Genomic DNA, 21,665 nt, shown 5'->3' on the forward strand with positions numbered 1-21,665 from the left:
AACGCAGCTGCTGACCCAGGACACACCATTTACCTGAGAAGCAGCCATGGGTCCTGGTCCTGCTCCTGCTCCGGGCTGTTTTCTCAGGCGATGATATGCTGAGGAGTCACGCTGGCATGTTGAGAATGTGCCTTCAGAGGTGTCCGCACAGCCCTTGAATCCTCTTCCAGCACAATGACAAGCAGAAGGACCTGAAAATGTCGGAAAGGTCACCACCCCAATCCTTTGTTGCAGGAGAGTCAGAAACAGTAAGCTCCTACATGAGGACCACAGGGCAGTTTTTCATTCTCATTTTCAGGTGCTCTCTTCCCTCACAAAAGTCTACAAACTCAAAGAGCACTAAGAACGTGTGTTGCTCTCCTGAACCCCAACCCAGCAGAGCACCCCGCAGCCACCCCTGACCAAAGTGCACTCCCAACTCTTACAAAGGCATGCCGGCATGCCCTTTCCTTCCCTGCTCCTTCCCTTCCACCCCCCAGACAAGCTTTCTCCTTCCTTTCTGCTGACTGACTAAGGCCCTTCTTTTGACTCGATTGTTCCCTGAGCTCACTTCTAACTGTGGAATTTAAATTAGAATTTTCTTATAATTAAGAAAAACAAAAGCATGCTGGCTGAGTGGCTCAGCTGATTGCAGCATCATTCTGGACACCAAAATGCTGTGAGGTTGATTCATGGTCAGGACACCCACCTAGGCTGCAGGCTCTACCCCTCTCTGGTGCATGTGGGAGGCAGAACATCGATGTTTCTTTCACACCAATGTATTTTCTCCCTCTCTCTCTCTTACCAACAAGCACATCCACAAACGAGAATTTTTTAAAAATGCATCCCAAAGCACTCCTGCAAATCCCTGAACTCACCTTAGGGTGACCTAGATCACTTCAATAAACAAGGATGCTCCACCCACAGCACTTGTCCAACTCTGTGGAGGATGACATAGCTGATGTCATTTCTCAGAACTTCTCAGGTGATTTAATAGGAACCTGAAACAGTTCAGCTTTAATAAGCATGCAGACCCCAAGGGAATGAGGGCCCCACTCTAAGTTATAATTCTGCTGGTCTGCAGTGGGGACCATGAAATGGCTTCTTTATCTAGTTCCCTCCTGGTGCCAGAGTTACTCCCCCAGAGCTGTTTTCTGTAGCACCGGGACACACATATCAGACCCAGCACACCTCAGACCTTTGGGTACTGTGAGGACTTTGGGTAGAAACTTCTAAAAGGAAAGGCTCCACGGGCAAAAATTATTCTTATTTTCTAGATTTGAGAAAGACTTGTTTCAGAAATATAATGTGATAAATACAAGTTCTGACATTGAAAAATTGAGAAAATATTAGCTATAAAAACATGTTTATCAAATTACGTAATGAAATAATGGGCTTTCTGGGACCCAAGCTTCAGGCCAATCCAGTGCTTCCTTCAATATTTTCAGAGAATGGACAATAGGGACTTGAGGGGAACCACTGCTCTGTGGCTCAGTCACTGATTCAACTAATCACATAAAGGGAAGGAAAAACACTGTTGTAAGTTAGATGAACTCTTGAAACTACATTCTGACCGTAGTAAAAAAAGATATCCTTACCAAGTGCACAGTGAAAACAGCATGATATTACTTACTAAGTGCCAATGGAGGCTCCAACACATGATAAACAGGGCTCAGAATTTAAACTAGAAATGATATATCTAAAGAAAAACTATGAGGACTTTTTTTTTAATGTAATGACTTCTAAAATCTAAGTTTTTCCCTGAGCTGTGGCTCAGTGGGATTAGTATTGTCCTGTAAACTGAGGAGTCATCGGTTCAATTCCAGGTCATGATATATGCATGGGTTACAGGCTTGGTCCACAGTTGGGGGTGTGCAAATGGCAACCAGCTGCTGATTATCTCACACACTGATGTTTCTCTCCTCCTTCTCTCTCCCTTTCCCTCTCTTGAAAACAAAGAAAAATAAAAAATATATATATAAAATTTGAAAATAGTAGATATCACCAACGTTCATTTTAAAAGTTAATGACTACAAAAAAGTTATTCAACAGATTAAGATTTAACTCAACATGTTTTGTAAAAATAAATTCTATATGAGAAGTAGAAGGAAAAAAGCAAATACAAAGAAGAGAGAAGAAAAACCCAATGGTTTTAGTATTCCTCGAAAAAGCATCATATGGTAACAGATTTAGTTACTTCCGATCCAGGGTACCTCCCTCTGGCCATTCCAGGAAATGAGAAGGGAGCCATGACTGACAGATAAGTCTCTTATAAACTGGAGGTTTGTAATTCACATTCAATTTTGTTTAGATGAAACAATTCAGGAAATGTCAAACTAAATAAATTATGAAGCCACAGGCCCATAAATCACAACTTAATCACTCACATCCCATCAGATCACCACTCATCCACATTTGGGTTCCCCTGCTTCCGGCTACTCTGTGTTTCTGTGTACGGATGTGTTTCTGTCTCTTCCCCGTTTCTCAGCACTTTTGTCCTTTCCTGTATTAACGCTCCCCCCTCCCCGGCTCGTTCTCCCCTTTTTCTCTGTTCCTGTTCCGACAGCAGTTCCGGGAAACTCTAGAAACCTTTTTCACCTTCACTGGCTCTTTCTCCCTGATCTTCCTCATTGCTCCCATTTCCGTGACTCTGGGTCCCCTCTGCTGCCCGTGACAGTCTATCCCGTCACCCCCCTCCCCGCCCACATACACACACGACTGGCTGATTTCAGCGCTGTTTCTCCCTCTGACCCGTGACCCCAAACCCCGTTCCCGCCCCCGCTCTCGCGCCCCCAACTCATCTCCTCAGAACCCCTCCCTCCGTCTGAGCGCCTCGCCCTGTGCCGCCCCCACGTCTGCGCACAGGCCCCCGCCCCGTCAGCTCCCCGCGTCTCCCCGGGCCCCTCCGTCTCCCCGGCATCTCTCCCGCCCTCCTCCCCGGCTGCCCCCCCCAGTGACCCCTCCCTCCCACGGCGCTGCCCCGTCCCTCCCCCACCTCCGGCGCCGTCTCCCACGGCCCCTCACCGGCCTCTCCTCCCTCTCAAAGCCCGTCTCCCTCACCCCGTGTCCGGATCCCCTCACAGCCTCGTCCCGCCGGCCCCTCGCCCTCTCCGCCTCCACAAAGGCCCTCCCGCGGGGGACAGGTCGCCTCTTCTGGGGACACGGTGTACTTATCTCCTAGGTCCCACCCCACGGAAAGTGTGCTCGTCCTGGATTCGGGTCTCTTATTATATGGGGGTGGGGGAGGGGAAGGCCTCCCGTGGGCCGACCGCAGATTCCCCAGGCCACGGTGCAATCCCGGCTCGGAGCCCAGAGCGATAACGAGGCGGGAAGGGCGCAAACGAACGCCGAGCGTCCACGCGTCAGGGTCTCACAAGGATCCGGACTCACCGCTGCAGGAGGCTCCGCAGCAGGGACTTCAGGGTCTGCAGTGACCCTCAGCCTTTTCCTGCTTACGAACGTGGACTTGGAAAATCAAGTTTCAACGGGGACAACCGGAACCCGACCTATTTCATCACGCATTCTTCTGTAAGAAACTGCGCATGCCCTTCACTCATCACGTGGTGGGGCTGGTTAGAGGCAGAGCTGAGAGCTTCCGCAATGAGGGTGGGGGAGGGGAAGAGGGGGCCCGGCTCGGAAAGGGCCAAACCAGTGCAGCGATGAGGAAGGAGTATAGGGGCCGGACAGGAGCAGTGCGGTGCTTAGGACTCCATTACGCCTTAGTCTCCTAGGTATGTGCCCATTCTTCCAACAGAGAGCAAGCAGCAAATAGTCTTTTGTTCCAGCCGGCCCAGCACTCGGTGGGGTGCATAAGTGGTAACAGGCTGTCCCAAGAAAAGCTTCAGCTTCCTGTCACACCTCCCAGGGGACTGCTACAGCTCTCAAGAAGGTTGGCCATCCCAACACAGTGTGATAGTTCTTTGACAAGTATGCGATGATGGGTCACTAAGCATTTGGGTGAGGAATCCTAGGGCATAGCTCCGCCTGTCACGAACGTATAATTGAAAGGAGGCCTTTAGTAGGTTTGGAAGCCCTAAGGCCAGTGTAGGGGCCAGGTGCGCCTTCAGGGACTCTAAAGCCTGAGTGCACCCCTTAGTCCATTTGAAAGGGCTGTATCTGCTCCTTCAGAGCTTTTCCAGTTTAAGGTCTGATGTAGAAAACAGTACACATTTATTCTACACTCTTAAACATATGTAACTAACAAATACATATACAGTACCGCAAAATCTCGCAGCATAGTGAAAAATCCACGATAAATAATATTTTTTAAAACCCCGTGATGCAGTGAGGCCGTGATAAGTGAACCGCGATATAGAGAGGGACTACTGTATGTGCGCAACAATACACAGTGAGCTGTCCCTCTAGCCCTACTCACAGTGGAAGTTTTCGCAAAGGTATTCCCCTGCCCTGGGGGGGCTCCACCAAATTTGGTTCCCTCATGAGTTCTGAATGGACAGACCAGTTCAGGCTCACATTCTCCTGCTCCCTCAGCCCAGTAAGCAGGAAGATGCCCCAGGGCTGGAGGGGCAGCGGGAACCTTGACAGCAGACATAATATCTAGACCTTCCTGGTCCCTTTCCTCTGAGTTTCTGCTATCTTTCACAGGCAAATTCCCTTTTCTCTAGACTATTAACTTATTTCCTTTTAATCCTTCATCTTTATTATGTAAACTCATAAAAGCTTCTACGTAAGGCATTTCATCCAACTTCCCTGATCTCTGACAAAATGACCGTCCAGTGGCCAGTGCTCCCCAAAGTCCAGATTAGACATAAGCCAAAAGACCATTTTCTTTTCAGTCATTAGTTTATAAGCATAGGTCGGCCAATCATCCAAATTCTCTTCAAAGGCTGCTTCCCAGAACACAGGCTCCCCGGTTGAGATGAGCACAGAGTCTCAGGTATCTGAAAAGAAAGGAAATGTAGGTTTTAGGTTCATGTGGCTGCAGCATCAGCTCTGTAAACCAGGGGTAAGAAAATACACATTTTACTGGTCAGGATCACTCAGAAAGTTCTGGCAAAGAAGAGTAGATAGAACAGACCTGCTTACTACTTTGGTACAGGATTCTTGCTATTTAAATGCACTACAGTATTTGTATACAAAACATGAAAGGTACTTGTGCATTGACATTTGCAAAAATTAATGTTTGTTTATGATCATTTTCACCTAATGATTTCTTAATGTATTTTTGGTAGTAATGTGACAGCAGTGATGACATGTCCTTTCTTTTGCCTCAGTCACATGAAAATATCCACTGTTCCAGTCCACCAGATAGTCAACTAGCTGAGGTGCTCTTCACTATGCAGTTAAGGAATGATTGAGAGATGTTCCAAAACCATCACATTTCATCTGGAACTCCTCTTCTATTTAGTTCCTGTTTCCTTTGGAAAATTAAGGCTCTCCATTCATTTCCTACAAGTTATTGGCTGTTGATGTGGAGAATTTAATCAATCAGTCCTCATTCCTGTATATTTTCGCTTATTCCACATATCACAGACTAACTCTACATACCACTTTTTGTGCTTTGAAGAGAGTTGACAAGAATCATATGTCAGGGCAGCCTTGCTCTGAGAAATCACCCAGAGACCGCTGTGGAAGCAAATAACTGGTTTATTGAGGGACCAAAGGATGGGGGGAAGAGGGTTAAGGGGAGAAGCAACTCTCTGACTGACTTAACGGCCCGTAGGAGCAAGGGAATAGGGGAGAGGTGATTCCCGGTCCTCCTCATGGGCCTGTAGGAATCGCCACCTGTGCTTCTACAGGCACCGTTTTTTATACTCGTGAAACACACCTTTTGGTAAGGGTGAATTTGCTTATCAACATATTCAGTAGTCATTTACATCTCATTGCTTTTTCCCCTCCCACACCAGGTTAGTTAACATATCGGGCTAGGTCAATTATTATTTCCTCTGGGAACAGGTTCGTCCATCAGCATATCCTTTGGGAATGGCTAAGTCCAGGGCCACGTTGATTAGCATATACCAAAAGTCCAGGTGTGCATTCTAGCTGCCTCTGTGTTCTGACATCATATTAATGTAGGTTAAATTCAGTTCAGTCTCTATGATGTAACTCCACTAATCATACCCAAAAATGATAAATGAAAAATTAACACTAGCTTTAACTTTTTAATCATTATATGTATTCCTCCACTATTGTGTCTTTAAAACACAAAGGGTATCATCCATAAGTAAATTTTATGAGATTTCCAAAATTGCAAAATAATCTCAATTTCATCGACATCAAATGTTTTCTCTCATTTCATTTATATCTAGTTTCTACATGTCTTTCTGTACAAAATGTTAACATTTGAGTTATTTATTCTTTCTATTCTATAGATGTGTTTCTTCTTCTCAGTTATAGAAAGTGCGGTAAATATTCATGAGGTTTCCTTATGTGTATTTGCCTGTGTTTTTTTGAAAAATTGTAGATCAAGTCTGAGTAAAAGTCAAGGTTCACCCTTTATTGTATGTTTCAAAAAAATAGTCTCATAACACAGGAAGAATAATCGTATTCTAAGATTACATATACAAATTTTTCAAATAAAATTTTGGCTGCTGTGTTTCTTAATTTTTTACAACTGTAAATTTTATACAAGTCCTTCAAATCAACATCATGTATGAATTATTTTCTGTGGTTTCCTTAGTGTGGTATTCAGAAGTGTGGCATATTACCAGAAACATTGCTGTCACTAGGAAAAAAGTGAACTTATTAAAGATGTGAACACAGAGACCCCACCCCAGAGCTTCTGAATCAGAACCTGCATTTTTACAAATCTACAGATCTTTACTGTTCAAATTAAACATGAAGTACTTACACTTCCTACTTGCCATGCCTCTCTCAGCTGAGAAATATACAAAATTGATTCAAAGGATAAAAATACAACACTCAACAGTCCATATACCTGTGTCTATTACTTCATTATCAATTTTATTTTTATGAAAAGAAAAGTATCTGCAGTGGATTTGTAGACATGTACCATCCTCATTTCTCAGTGTTAGAAAATACATTAGAGAATATTACTGGATCAATATGATTTTATGAGATATTTCAGGTTACTCTCCTATGTCAAAACTACTTTTTCTAACACTATTTCATGTTGGATGTCAGTATAAAGACTGCCTATGGCTCCATGGTAAATGTCTCTTTTTTTTCCAAGGATCTTTGACCTCCAAAGATGTGGCCATAGATTTCTCTCAGGAGCAGTTGGAGTGCCTGATCCCAGCCTAGTGGAAATTGTACTCAGATGTGAAATGGAGAGCTACAGGAACCTGGTCTCCCTGGGTGAGGATGACTTCCTCCAGAGGTCCTACTACACTGGCAGGATTTCTTTATTCTTCATTAGTTTAGCATGTTTTGGGGACTGCTTAGTATGGTAGCCTTCCAGATTCTTGCACTCAAGGGAGAAATGGGAAATTATTTGGTGCAGAAACCAAGGTCCAGATAACTGCCTTTTATTTTTTCCTATGAGGTAGATTCCATTAGATACTCACTTAGGTGGAATTCTATAATGTGGTTTTTTTGTGACTCATGTACTTCATCTTAAAAAATGTCCTCAGTGTTTGTCTTTGTGGTATCAGGTGATAAGATTTTTTCTCTTTTTTTTCAAATATTTTATTTATTTTTAGAGAGAAGGCTAGGGAGAAAAAGAGGGAAATAGACATCAATGTATGGTTGCCTCTCACATGCCCCCAAAATGGGGACCTGGCCTGCAACCTAGGTATGTGCCCTGACTGGGGATTTAACCACAGACTATTTGGGTCACAGGGCGGTGTACAATTCACTAAGCTACACTAGCCAAGGCAAGACTTTTTTTCTATTTCCTGGCAGAGCAGTATTCCACTGTAGGTATATAATACATTTTTAAATCTATTTATCCATTCACATGGGTTTTCTTTCACCTGTACAGGCTATTGTGAGTAATGCCACAATCGACACAGGTGTGCAAATGTGTCTTGCAGATCTTCCTTTGAATCCTTTTGTTCTAATTTCCTTATTTTTATTATCAATGTGTTTCCTCATTTTCAAATAAATTAATATTTGCATCAATGTCACAAATCAATGCTATAACAGGGCTTTCCTTACGCTACACAGTGGTGCAGATTCCAAGGGCATCTAAGTTAACCTGTCCCTTTTATATACATTTTTAGATATATTTAATTGATTCTATTATTACACTTATCCCAATTTTTTCCTTTTAGCTCCCCTCCGCCCAGTACCGCCCTTCCACCAGCAATCCTCCCCCTTAGTTCGTGTCCATAGGTCATGCATCAAGTTCTCTGGCTTCTCCATTTCCGCTACTATTCTTAACATTCCCCTGTCTATTTTATACCAATCAATTATGCTTCTTAATCTCTGTACCTTTTCCCCCATTCTCCTCTTTCCTCCTTTCCACTGATAACCCTCCATATGATATCCTTGTCTATGGTTCTGACCATGTTCTAGTCTTTTGCTTAGTTTTTTATTTTTTATTTTTTTGATAGATTCCGTTGTTGATAGTTGTGAATTTGTCATTTTGCTATTCATAGTTTTGGTCTTCTTTTTCTTAAAAAGGTCCCTTTAATATTTCATATAATAATAGCTTGGCAATGATGAACTCTTCTAGCTTTACCTGATCTCAGAAGCACTTTATCTGCCCTTCCATTCTAAATGATAGCTTTGCTGGATTGAGTAATCTTGTTTATGGGTCCTTGGTTTTTATCACTTTGAATATTCTTGCCAGTCCCTTCTTGCCTGAAAAGTTTCTTTTGAGAAATCACCTGGTCGTCTTATGGGAATCGCTTTGTAGGTACTCTCTTATTTCCTCTTGCTGCTTTTAAGATTCTACCTTTACCTTCAACCATTGGCATTTTAATTATGATGTTTCTTGGTGTAGTCCTCTTACGGTCCAAATTGTTTGGGCTTCCCTGTGCTTCCTGGACTTGTAAGGCAAGTTTTCCTCCATTATGTTTCCAAATAAGTTTTCAATTTCTTGCTCTTCCTCTTCTCAGTCTGGCACCTTATGATTCTGATGTTAGCAATTTGGAGATGTCCCAGACACTTTCTTAACTCTCCTCATTATTATTATTATTATTTTTTAATTCTTGTTTCTTCATTTTGTTCTTGTTGAACGTTTATTTCTTCCCTATGTTCCAAATAGTTGATTTGAATCCCGGCTTCCTTCCCATCACTGTTGGTTCCTTGTATAGTTTTCTTTATTTCACTTTGTATAACCTTCACTACTTCCCTTATGTTCTGGCCCTACTCAGTCATTTCTGTGAGCATTCTTATCACCAGGGTTTTGAACTCTGCATCTGATAGGTTGGCTATCTCTTTTTCGCTTAGTTCTCTTTCTGGAGTTTTGATCTGTTCTTTCCCTTGGGTCATATTTCTTTATTTCCTCAATTTGACAGCCTCCCTGCTTTTGCTTCTGTGTATTAGGCAGAGGTTCAGCGCTTATTACATTGTAAGGGGCAGAACCTTAGGTATTCATCAGAGTGGGACAAGGAGTTCCACTGCTTTGTGGTGCTGTCTATAGGGGGGTGGTCAGAGAGGGAACTGCCATGTGCTAGACATTCTTCCCTTTTCTAGGCACTTTGCCCACTCCCATATGCCACTGGCACCCCTCTAACTGTTCCCCTGATGATGGTTCCCAGATTGGATGAGGTTATGTACATTCTAGCACCATGTGGGACCCCTAAATGGACTCTCCTGGACTTCTGGTCAAGATGGAGGCATAGGTAGATACACATTGCCTTTTTCCACAATCGTGAGGATTAGAGCTACCTCAAAACAAAAAACAACCAGAACTACCGGAAAATCTATCTTCATGGAAGTCCAACAAACAAAGATATAGAGAATTAATACTCATCCACACACGAAGGAAGGGCAGAGCTGGGGCTGAGTGGACCTTTTTTATGGATGTGGTGGCAGTAGTGGCAGCAGCAAGGCAGTGGCTGTGGCCGGCCATCAGAAAGAGCAGTCACACATTATAAAACCTAAGAGGGACACCAAGAAGGTGATCCCAGTCCCAGGCCAGACTGCTCGGTTCACATTTCAGGGCCAGAAAAATAAAGTGGCAGTTCTTCTGGTTGTGAAAACCAGTGGGGGTGGGGTAGCAGAAGAAACTGCCTATAATTATGACTATGTTTAGAGGGGCCCACAGTCATAGAACATCGACAAACACACCCACTCTGGGAACTGCAACCAGGGCAACAGCTAGATGGGCACCAGTTGTATATGGGAATTGGTTGAAGTGATGGGAGAAGAACAAGTACTGAGCAAGTGGCATTGTTCCCTCTCTATCCCCTCCCCCACATACAGCACCACAAAGTGGTGAAATGGGTTGCCACGCACTAACAAACACCTAAGACTATTCTAGTCAGTCTGCCTTTTCACTTGATGGTCAGCTCTGGGGGAACAAGCCTACCTACCAACCTCACATTCTAGTCTAGTCTAGTCTTCCCTGCCTCTTTGATTGTCCTTGGGATAAACAACTACCCATGAATGTCACACTGTAGTCTAGCCCAGCCCAGTCCTTTCTAGTTCTGCATAGTCTGTCTTGGTCCATTGTCGAATCTTGGGAATAAGTCCTACATACAAACTCACCATGGAGTCTAAGCTAGTATACCAAAGCCTAAGTCAGTCTGCCTTGGATCCATCTCTGGCTCTGGGGAAAAGGGCCTAACTCATAACCTCACAATTTGTTCTAGTCTACTGTAGCCTAGGGAGTGAGGTCATAGAAAGGAGAATGAAACATAGTTCAGAACAAAGAGGTGTTCGAGGTGGAAGAAGGAGCTGAGATAGATCTCAGCCTGATAGGCAACTGATGTCCTACTGTCCACTTGATCTCCCCACGTGGGTGACAAACACATCATGTGAAGTTTACTCTCAGAACCGAATTCTTGCTCTTTCCTGAAACTTGACTGTCCTAGAATTTCCCTCATCTCATTTAAAGGCAGCTCCATCGTTCTATCTTCAGGCTTAAAACTTAGCAGTCTTTTTCTCACAACAATGCACCCAATCTACCAGCAAATCACTTAAAATATAACCAGAATCCAGCACTTACCAGTACCTCCACCACCACCCTCCGATACAAACCAGCACCACCTCACACCCATTGCTTCCAGCTTTGCTCACCTATAGTCTACTTGTAACAGAGCAAGAGGGCAGTCTTGCAAGGTAGAAGGTGAACTGGGTTCCATCTCGGCAACATATCCACCAATGCTTTTCTATTACACAAAAAGTAAACCAGAAATCTACATTGACCCGCCAGGCTGCACAAAATCTAAACACTCATTATTTCTCTAACATCATGTGCCTCCCACTGTCAGTCTACACAGTAGCCATTGTGACTCAATACACCTCAGGCTCTATACTCAGCCTTGTTCTATAAACACATTCACTATCAGTGCTTGTGCATTTAAATATGTATATTCAATTTATGTGGACTGCAGGAACATCAACTCACATAATCCCACATGTCCTGAGAATGTTCTGTCCCCACTGTTCTGTCTCCCTGTCAACTTGCCTGGTGGTGATTCTTGACACAAGACAGAATAACCTCTAAATCTAAGGAGAATATGTTTTTTTTTTTAAATGAACACAATGTACACGAATGTAGGCAATATTTGCATCAATACACCTCTTCAGTGTTCCTCACAGTAGTACCTGTAAATGGAACAACTCTCATCTAGCTGAGATTGTATTCCTATGGGTGTTCTGTACACTGGACGTTGTCCTGTAACAAAACTAAAACCATAGAGTCTCTGGTCCAGGTAAGGAGTCCTAGACACAAAATCAATACTAATAATGAGTAGGGTTTGCAAATGGGTACAGCTTTGCCACATTTTTCTCTTTGCTACATTCTCTCCGGTATCAATTTTGAGATATTGACAGAGGTATGAAAAACATTAAGAACTTTTACCAAATTTATTACATTTTCAAGACTTCTCTTTTAAATAATCCCTGATATTGAATGAGGATTGAAAATGGTTAGTTTTTCTTAAATTCCTCATATTTTTTCTATCCCTCCAGCATGAATTCCTCATGTTGGCTAAGTTTTGAGCACAAGTTAAAAGCTTTGTCAGATTCTCTATATTTGAACAGTTTTCCTCCAGAATGAATACTCTCATGTTGGATAAGACAATTCTGCTGATTTAAAGGTTACACATTTACCTTATATTTATATGGTCTGTCACCAGTATGAATGATGTGATATGGACTAAGTTTTGAGAAGTGAATAAAGACTTCGCCACATAGTCCATATTTATGTTTTCCCTAAAGTAAGATGATTCTGATGATAAAAGCAGAGGACCGCTTAAAGGCTTTACCATACTCCCTACATTTACATGGCTTTTCACCATTATGAATTCGCTGAAGTTGAGTAAGGTTTCAGGAATCCCGAAAGGCTTTGCCACATTGTATACACTAATGAAGCTTCTCTCCAGTATGAATTTCCTGATGTTGACTAAGCACTGAGGACCGGCAAAAGGCTTTCCCACATTCACTACATTTATAAGGCCTGTCTCCAGTATGAATTTTGTGATGTTAGGGGGCTGAGGACTGGTGAAAAGCTTCACCACATTCACTATATTTATAAGGATTTTCTCCAGTCTGTATATTTGGATGTCAATTAAGGGTGGAAGAGTCCCTACAGGCTTTGCCACATATTCCATACTTATAAGGCTTCTTTCCAATATGAATTTTCTGATGTTGGGCCACGTGTGAGGGCTGGCTAACAGCTTTACCACCTTCTCTACAGTTATAAAGCTTCTCTCTGGTATGAATTATCTCATGGTTTCTAAGCACTGAGGACCAGCAAAAGGCTTTACCACAATCACTACATTTATAAGGCTTCTCTCCCATATGAATTTTCTGATGCTTTGTAAGCAGTGAGGACCAGCAAATGGCTTTACCACATTCTCTATAAGGCTTTTCTCCAATATGTATATTCTGATATTGAGTTAGGGTTTAGGATGCCTAAAAGGGTTTCCACATTCTCTACATCTATAAGGCCTCTCTCCAGTATGAATTTTCTGTTGAAAAGTAATGGCTGAGACTCGCCGAAACACTTCGCACATTTTCTACACATAAATGGCTAATGTCCAGTATGTATTTTCTGATCTAAAGTACGACCTGAAGACCAGTTAGATGATTTACCACCTTCTTTACATTTATGTATTTCTCCTGTACAGATTTTCTTAAGTCCATTTACATTAAATATTTTACTGGAAAGTTTCCCACATGGAAAACATTTGTAAACTTCTTTCCCAATAGCAATATTCTTTGCCTCAGTACTACTTGAAGATTGCTTAAAAATTGTGACACACTCACATCATTCATTTGTCTTCTCCACAATAGGAATAACAAGATGTTTTTTGTGATTTGACATTTGGTCAAAGACTTTTTCACATTCACAATGGTTTTATGGAAGATGAATATTCTTACATTTATTACTATTTGACTGGTGGTTAACAATTTTCCAGCTTTCAGTACATTGATAACCTCTGTTTTCATTCCATGTATGCTGGTAATCCTTGAAGATAGAAAAGGCTTTTATGTCACCTAAAATTTCATTAAACATGATTATTCCCAAATAACTGTTCTGTGAGTCCTATTAAGTAAGCTATGTTGGTTGCATCAAAAATCGCTCCCAAGTTCATAAAATATTATATATTGGAGTAAAGAAAATATTTCTCAATGAAGTGTAATTATTTCTTAATAAATGATTGCCAAATAGAATGCATTTAAATTTTACATGTGCATTAGAATTCACAAATTTACAAATTTTTGACTGACAGTTGAATCCCACTCTAGTTTAGGACGATTCAAATGATTATTCCCACCATGAATTAGGAGGCTTCACAGATTTTCCAGACTGCCTTTAAAAGTATACATACTCTTAGAAAATGTTATTGGGCTTCACATTTCGGAATTTGTTGATTTGCAAATGTCACTGCCTTAAAGTGGGAGTTTCCCCAAATATGTTTTAGTTTTTGCCTTTTTTGGTAACAAGGATTTTATTATGAATCCTCAGTTTTTAAGTCCATTTTAACTTCCATTTTTCTTCTGACGCACTTTCTTATCAGCCTTTCATTACATTATCATAGGTACACCTTTCATGTCTTACTAGTGTTACTTCAGAGAATAAATCTTCTATTCTTGGCTTTTGCAACAAGACCTGGTTATCTTCATACGACATAGCTAAAAGACAAAAAATAAAGGCTCACAGGTACAACACTCAGGTCAGTGTACATTGAAGTGAAACAATTATTGAATATATATATATTTTTTTCTATTATAGTTTTCCCATTCCCCGCCTCCATTTCTCTCCCATATCCAGCTCACCTTGCCCCTCTCTCACAATTATTCCCCACTCTGTTGTCCATGTGCATGGGTGATTTATACTAGTCTCTCGAATCGACCCTTCCCTTTATTCCCCCTTTTTCTCCTTCCCACTCCCCACTGGCCACTATCAGTCTGTTCCTTGTTTCTATTTGTTAGTTTTGTTCATTAGGTTCCTATATTAGGTGAGATCATATGCTATTTATTTTTTGCCACCTAGCTTATTTCATCAAGCATAATACTCTCCAGTTCTTCCCATGTTCTTGTAAAAGGTGGGAGTTCCTTCTTTCTTCCTGGTCTGTAGTATTCTACTGTGTAAATGCACCAGGGTTTGATCCACTCCTCCACTGATGGGCACTTGTTTCCAGCACTTGGCTATTGTGAGTAGCGCTGCTATGAACACAGGGGTGCAGAGGTTCTTTTAAATTGGTGTTTCCGGATTCTTCGGGTATACAGTAGTCCCTCTCTATATCGCGGTTCACTTCTTGTGGCCTCACTGTATCGCGGGATTTTTAAAAATATTATATTTAGTTATTCATCATGGATTTTTCGCTATAAAACGGGATTTTGCGGTACTGTATACATATGTTGTTAAAGTAACATAGGTTTAAGAGTGTTGAATATGTTTAAGAACATAGTAGTGTTTATAAAAGTGTGGAAAATGTGAATCAGGGAGTGGAAAAAGTTAATAAGGGACTGGGACTGGTTTATAAGTGTGCGGGAAGGGTTTGTAAAGCCTTAAAATATATATAAATACTAAAATAAATGTAAGGTTCCTACTTCGTGGATTTCCACCTATCGTGGGGGGGGGGGAGGCGGGTCTAGAATGTAATACCCACAATAAGTGAGGGAATACTGTAATCTTAGCAGTGGTTTACTGGATCAAAAGGCAGTTCCAGTTTTAGTTGTTTGAGGAAATTCCATATTCTGGCTGCAACAGTCTGCATTCCTACCAACAGTGCACTAGGGTCCCCTTTTCTCCACATCCTTGCTGGCACTTGTTTGTTGATATGTTAATGATGGCTATTCTGACCAGTACAAGGTGATATCTCACTGTGGTTTTAATTTGCATCTATCTGATGGCTAGTGTGAATATATTACATTTTTCAGTCCTTCAAAATGTTAAATGTTCAAAGTAAGACCAAGAAAGGCGCAATGAGACAAAGTCAATCAAAAGAAACAAACAGGTGCTTACTCTTGACAACCATACCACTCACATCCCCTGGTACACAATGGCAATGTTATAACAAAACTCCCCAAATACCCAGTTCTACTCTAGAGAGATGTAGAATACAGTGTGTTCAATGATCTTGCTATTTATGGGCATCCTTGGAATATGTATTTCTGTTTTGCATGACATAGAGTGCTAAAACCACATCAATAAACAATCAATACACTGTACATACAAAAAAACAAAAACTAAAAGGAGTTGATAGTTGATGAAAGGCCACAGAAACTGAAGGACCAAAGAGCAATATCAACGATACAAAAAATGTCCGGAAAAGATTTTATGAGACTTTTTGTTTACACTACCAAAGCAAAAACAATACTAAGTAAATATAGACATTTGGATTACAGCAACTATGAAAACTCCTGCACATTAAGGCAAATACACAAGGGATTAAAAACACAACCTGAGAAATGGAAGAAAATAGTAGAAATCATATATTTTATACATCCTTTTAAAATTATTTTCTTTTTTAAGATTTTCTTTATTGGTTTTTAGAGAAAGGGGAAGAGAGGGACAAAGAGAAGAGGGAAACATCCATGTGTGACAGATACATTGATTGGTTGCCTCAATCACACCACCAACAAGGGACCCGGCCCATAATCTACGGATGTGCCCTGACTAGGAACAGAACCAGTGACCTTTCAGTTCGCAGGCCAGAGCTCAATTGAGTGAACCACACCAGCCAGGGTTATATTTTATAAGACTTTAATATTAAAAAAATATATATAGATATTTTAGAAAACAACATGAAAAAACAGCAGTTTTTTAAAAGGCCACAGATATATTGTTAATTAACATTAAAAGTAAACCAGGAATTCTGGTCAAGATGGAGTACGTGTAGACAAACATGCTGCGTCTCCCTCCACAACTAAGAAGGAGAAAAACTACCTCAAAACTAGAAACAACCAGAAGTTCCAGAAAATCAAACTGCATGGAAGTCCAGCAAACAAAGATATAAAGAAGATATACTCATCCAGGCAGGTAGGAGAGGTGGAGCTGGGGCAGAGAGGACACGGTGTGCTGGTGGCAGCAGCGGCAACAGCAGCAGGCTGGTGGAAAGTGTAGTTACACGTTTTAAAAAGTCAGGAGGGACACCTGGGGAGCATTAACAGAACCTCACCAGACCGAGTAGCTCACTGTCCCAGCACCAGGGAAAATGAAGCCTCATTGCTTTTGACTGTGCAAACCAGTGGGGGTTGGGACGGAGGCAGAAACTGCCAGTCTCTGAGCAGAGTCCCGTTGTTAAAGGGCCCCCATGGTCCTGGATTGTCCACAGACCCACCCACTGTGGGAACGATGGCCAAGGCAACAGCTAGAGGAGTGCCAGTCCCATATGAAAAGTGGGCAAAGTGCCTGGGAAAGGGGCAAGTGCTGGACAGGTGGCATTGTTCCCTCTCAGACCCCTCCCCCACATACAGCGCTACACCGTGGTGAAACAGGTTACCCTGTACTGACAAATCCCTAAGGCTCTGCCCCTTACAACATAGTAGAAGCGACAGCTCGGCCTGGGACATGATAGCAAACAAACACAGGAGATGTCTGGCCAAGATGGAGGCCTAGACTGACATGCTCCGTCTCCCTCCACAACTAAGAAGGAATACAACTACCGCAAAACCAGAAATAACCAAAAGTTCAAGAAAATAGATGGAAGTCCAACGTAAGAAGATATAAAGAAGTGGTGCTTGTCCAGACAGGTAGGAGGGGCGAAGCCAGGGAAGAGGTCAAGCTGTGCTGTCCGTGGAAGCAGAAGCAATTGAGGCAGGATGGTAGTAAGCACAGACACCTGTATTTAGGGGGAGGCAAGAAGCGCCTGGGGAGCACCCTTGGCTGCAGACCAGACCCATCATCTTGTGATTCCAACGCCGGGAAAGGCAAACCTCCATTGCCTTTGACTGTGAGAACCGGAGGGGGTGGGGACGGAGGAGGAGGCTCCAGGTCTCTCAGCGGAGAGTGAACAGCAGGAATCCAACTTGGATACCCACCCCCACAGAAAAGCCACAGTTTGGTGATATGGGTCGCATAGTTGTGACGAGTGCATGAGGTTCCGCCCCCGGTAGTGTAGGAGGTGTGACAGCCCCGCCCAGGAAGCAAAGGTAAACACAAAACAGTCAGGATGGCACAGATCATGACAGAGATCCTGGTGAAGCAGCTGATCAGACAGCAAATATCTAATCTAACGGTGCAGCAGATAGGAAATCTTCCTGAGGCTCAGTTTAGACCTTTGGTTATAAAAATGCTTACAGACCTAACAGCAGATCTTAAACAAGACGGGGAAGGAATGAAGGCTAGTTCTGGTGAAATGAACAAAAACACATACGAAGCAAGTATCGAGGGCAATAAAGCCAGGGATCAAATCAACAAATTGGAACACAGAAAAGGCACAGTCAACCAGTGCAGAAAGAGGAAAAGAGAAGTGAGGAAAATGAGGAGTGGCTCAGAAACCTCTGGGACAGCTATAAGCAGGGCAACATAAGGCTTCCAGAGGTGAAGAAGAACTAGAAATTGAAAAATTGTGTGAAAAAATTGTGAAGCAGAACTTCCCTAACTTGGGGAAGGAAATAGACTTACAGGGCCAGGAAGCACAGAGAGTTCCAAAAATCTGGACCCAGGGAGAACGACACCAAGACACATTGTAATCAAAATGTCAAAAATTAAGAATAAAGAGAGAATCTTAAATGCAGCAAGAGAGAAAAAGAGAATCACATACAGAGGGGTCCCAATAAAATTATCAGCTGATTTCTCAAAAGAAACTCTGCAGGCAAGAAGGGACTGGCAAAAAATATTCAAAGAAATGAAAAGGAAAAACCTACAACCACAATTACTCTATCCAGCAAAGCCGTCATTCAGAATAGAAGGGCAGAGAAAGCGCTTCCAGGACAAAGTAAAACTGAAGGAGTTCATTAGATCCAAACAACTGTTATATGAAATGTTAAAGGGACTTGTTTAGAAGGAGGATCAAAACTATGAACATTAAAATGAAAACTGTATCACAACAACCAACAACAGAAGCTAGGGAATCAAACAAACGCAGACTAAGTAGACAACGAGAGTGGGAAAAGAATTATAGGTATGGAGAACATACTAGGGGGGAGGTCAATGGGGAGAGGGAAGGGGGGAAAGAGAGGGAGATTGTACAGGAATTAAGAAGCATAGTAGGAGGGAGTGGAGTAGATAGGAAGATGTTGAGAAGAACTATGTGCACAACCAATGGACATAGAGTAAAGGGGTAGACAACTGGAAGAAGGGGGTTCACTGGGTGGAGGGGAACAAAGGGAAAAGAAATTGGGACAACTGTAACAAAACAAAACACCCAGCTCCTAGCTTTCTCTAAGTCTGCAGTTGAACATTCAGGGTCAAATTGAGAGAAGTCTGGAACAGATACCAGAGGCATTATAAATGTTCCTTTCACAGCCTCTTTCATTGCTTGATCAGTCGGATTGTTTCCTCTAGTGACTTCAGTGTCCTGTTTCTCCTTTCCAGGGCAATGCATGACTGCCACCTGTAAAGGTACCTGAATAGTGACTAAAAGCTTTAAACTATCTGCTGCATGCTTAACTCCTTTTTATTCGAGGTTAAGTCTTCTTTCATTCCACATGGAACCATGTGCAGGCCAAATTGAGAAAGCATACCTCGAATCCATATACACATTCACGGTCTTTTTGTTTGACAACTTCATTGCCCTCATCAATGTAATCTGTTCAGCTTTCTGAGCAGAGGTTCCCGGCAGCAAGGCCTTGGGCTCCACTATTCCTTCAAGTCACTACTGCATACCCAGCCTGTTTCCTTTGTCCATATAACTGATTCCATCTGCATAGAGTCCAGTTGCCTCTTTTGGAAGAAGGTCCTGTAAATCAATGCTGTAAGAGTAAAACTTCACCAATTTTCTCAGTAGTCATGTATTAGCGCAGCTTAATCAGGCTCTGGGAGAAGAGACGCGGGCCTTAGCTTACCTGTAGTTTTGTGGTAGATGCTGAGATTGAGAAGAATTGCTTGCTATCTGCGAATCGAACTGGATTCCTTTCACTTAGCAGGATGAAGCTCAACTAGCTAAGAAACAGTAACAAAAGCAACAGCTTTGTGAAAGATATGTTCATATGATCTTTTGGGGGAGAAGCGCTGCTTCCTACCCAATTTAAGTTCCTATGTTGAATAGCTTTAAGGTAAAAGCATGTTTATGAGAGTCACTTACATTAGAAAGTAAGTTGTTACTTAATACCTTTGAAAATTTAAAGTCAAAAGGTATTTTTACCAGAGTACATCACTTCCTGCTTGTGAGGATGAAGCAACTCTGTGGGAACTGGGATCTCTGAGACCTGGAGGTGGGGAGGGTGTTGGATCCAGTAACGTTTCTGCTATTAGAATTCATGCAAACAGTTTTATTAAACAACTTCTTCAATGACCTGTGTAACCTTGAAGAACTAGAGTGTGAAATACACAGCTATACCTGGGTAGAATACACCGTCACACACTGACACTCAGCAGCATTTCCTTTTCTAGTCCATGTTGACCAGGGAGGCCATGACTGAACAAGACTCTTTCAAAGTATTAAAAGGGAGACGACAAGTACAAAAACTGATTATTTAGGACAATATGCATTGCTTTTAGAAAGGAAATAAGGTTTTAAAAGTTGTTGTCAACTACATTAAAATAAAGGCTGTTCTGTACCATACTTGGAAGAAAATAATTTGAAATACCATTGAGATAAATTTCTTCATATCATACTATACTTCAATCGTATGCAAATATAATGCAACTTCAGATTCATTATATGTGCCTTGGGGCAGTAACTAGAAGGCTTCTGCTTGATTTTAAAATGTTAATCTTTTTTTCTTCTTTGGTGTCCTATTTCCGAATGCTGCCAGGTATAAATAATCAAGCCTGTGAAACATAAACCTCAAGGATACATTTGGATTTATTTTTGCCTCAAGAACCACTCATTTTGCACCATTTAGTAAAGCGGTATATTCTCTGTAATGTAAGCCTTAAGTAAATCAAATTATCAAGTATCCAGTTAGTTTATCTCCCTCTCTAAAGTCAATAATTTTTATTGTTATATCTGATATTCACATCTACACTGCAGTATGTTTCCTTGTGGAAGATTTCATCTATACAGAAATGGCGAGACTGTGTGCAGTGAGCAGAGCTCAGAGCAAGTGAGCTCGGTCCTGCCTGGGAGGCAGGGGAGAGATGTAGGGGAATTGTTTTGTATTTTTGCTCAAAAGCAATTGACCTTCCAAAGTTTCAAACTAGTTGAGTATATTATTCCTTTACTTAAAATAATAAAACCTCACTAAAATATTAGGGTAAAAAATACTTTAAAAATTTCAAAACTCTTATTAGTTCTAAGGAAAAGAGAAAGATGCTTTATTGGAAATAACCTCTTAGATATTTCTGTAGCATGTACATTTACTATGTGATTGATCCCACACCTGCCTAGACCAACTTCAGAAGCTCCACAGCAGAGAATGGTAGATATTAACTTGCAGATTTCTCATTAAAAGTTATTTTTAAAGATTTTACTTATTTTTAGAGGGGTGAGGAAGACAGGGAGAGAAACCTCAATGTTTGGTAGGCTCTCGCGCACATTAACATTTCTCTCCCTCTCGTTCTCACTTCCCTTCTCTCTCGCTAAAAAAAAGCAAAACCTTTTAAAAGATTATTAATGGTCTAACAGACGCTATTGATAATTTGAAAGGTAGTGTTACTCCACTTTTACTGTTCACATCAGCAAAATAAACATCCTTACCACGTCTCCGCATGTGGCAGAGGCACGGACCTCAGGAACACGCTCATTTGACAAGATCCTTCTGGAAAGGGGTGTATATTCAGGCCTCAATTCGAGATGGGAAGTACGCTCTGTACTATCAGCAGGGTTAGTCAGTATGGTTTGTTTAGGGGCACATCGGGATGTCCCAGAAGCTGTATACAAACTGGGATTCAGTAAAGTATATACATAGTGATGTAGTGATATGCTCAAATGCCCAAGAAGCTTGGAAATGAAGCGTGAGGCAAGAAATATGCTGTCTAGATTTCATAAATGCGTTTGAAGGGAAAAATATCAGATCTTTTCTGATTCAAAAATATTAATGTTTCCATACAATGGAATATTCAGAGTTAAAAACTAAGTAACACCGGT

At 41.7% G+C, this 21,665-nt stretch overlaps 1 protein-coding gene and 1 pseudogene across 1 annotated transcript in view; both read right to left on the minus strand.

The window, feature by feature from the left end:
- Positions 1-21,665, minus strand: part of LOC149995339 (uncharacterized) — a 54,469-nt gene that overhangs the window by 14,579 nt on the left and 18,225 nt on the right. Inside the window, 1 exon segment of the mRNA XM_090259456.1 lies at positions 34-191. Within this exon segment, the coding sequence (XP_090115582.1) occupies positions 34-48 (15 nt within the window). The 5' untranslated portion in view covers positions 49-191.
- LOC149995340 (uncharacterized) lies at positions 12,232-13,034 on the minus strand (annotated as a pseudogene).

The sequence above is a fragment of the Furipterus horrens genome, unplaced genomic scaffold, assembly GCF_987537825.1.
Source record: "Furipterus horrens unplaced genomic scaffold, mFurHor1.1.pri manual_scaffold_13, whole genome shotgun sequence".
Lineage (NCBI taxonomy): Eukaryota > Metazoa > Chordata > Mammalia > Chiroptera > Furipteridae > Furipterus > Furipterus horrens.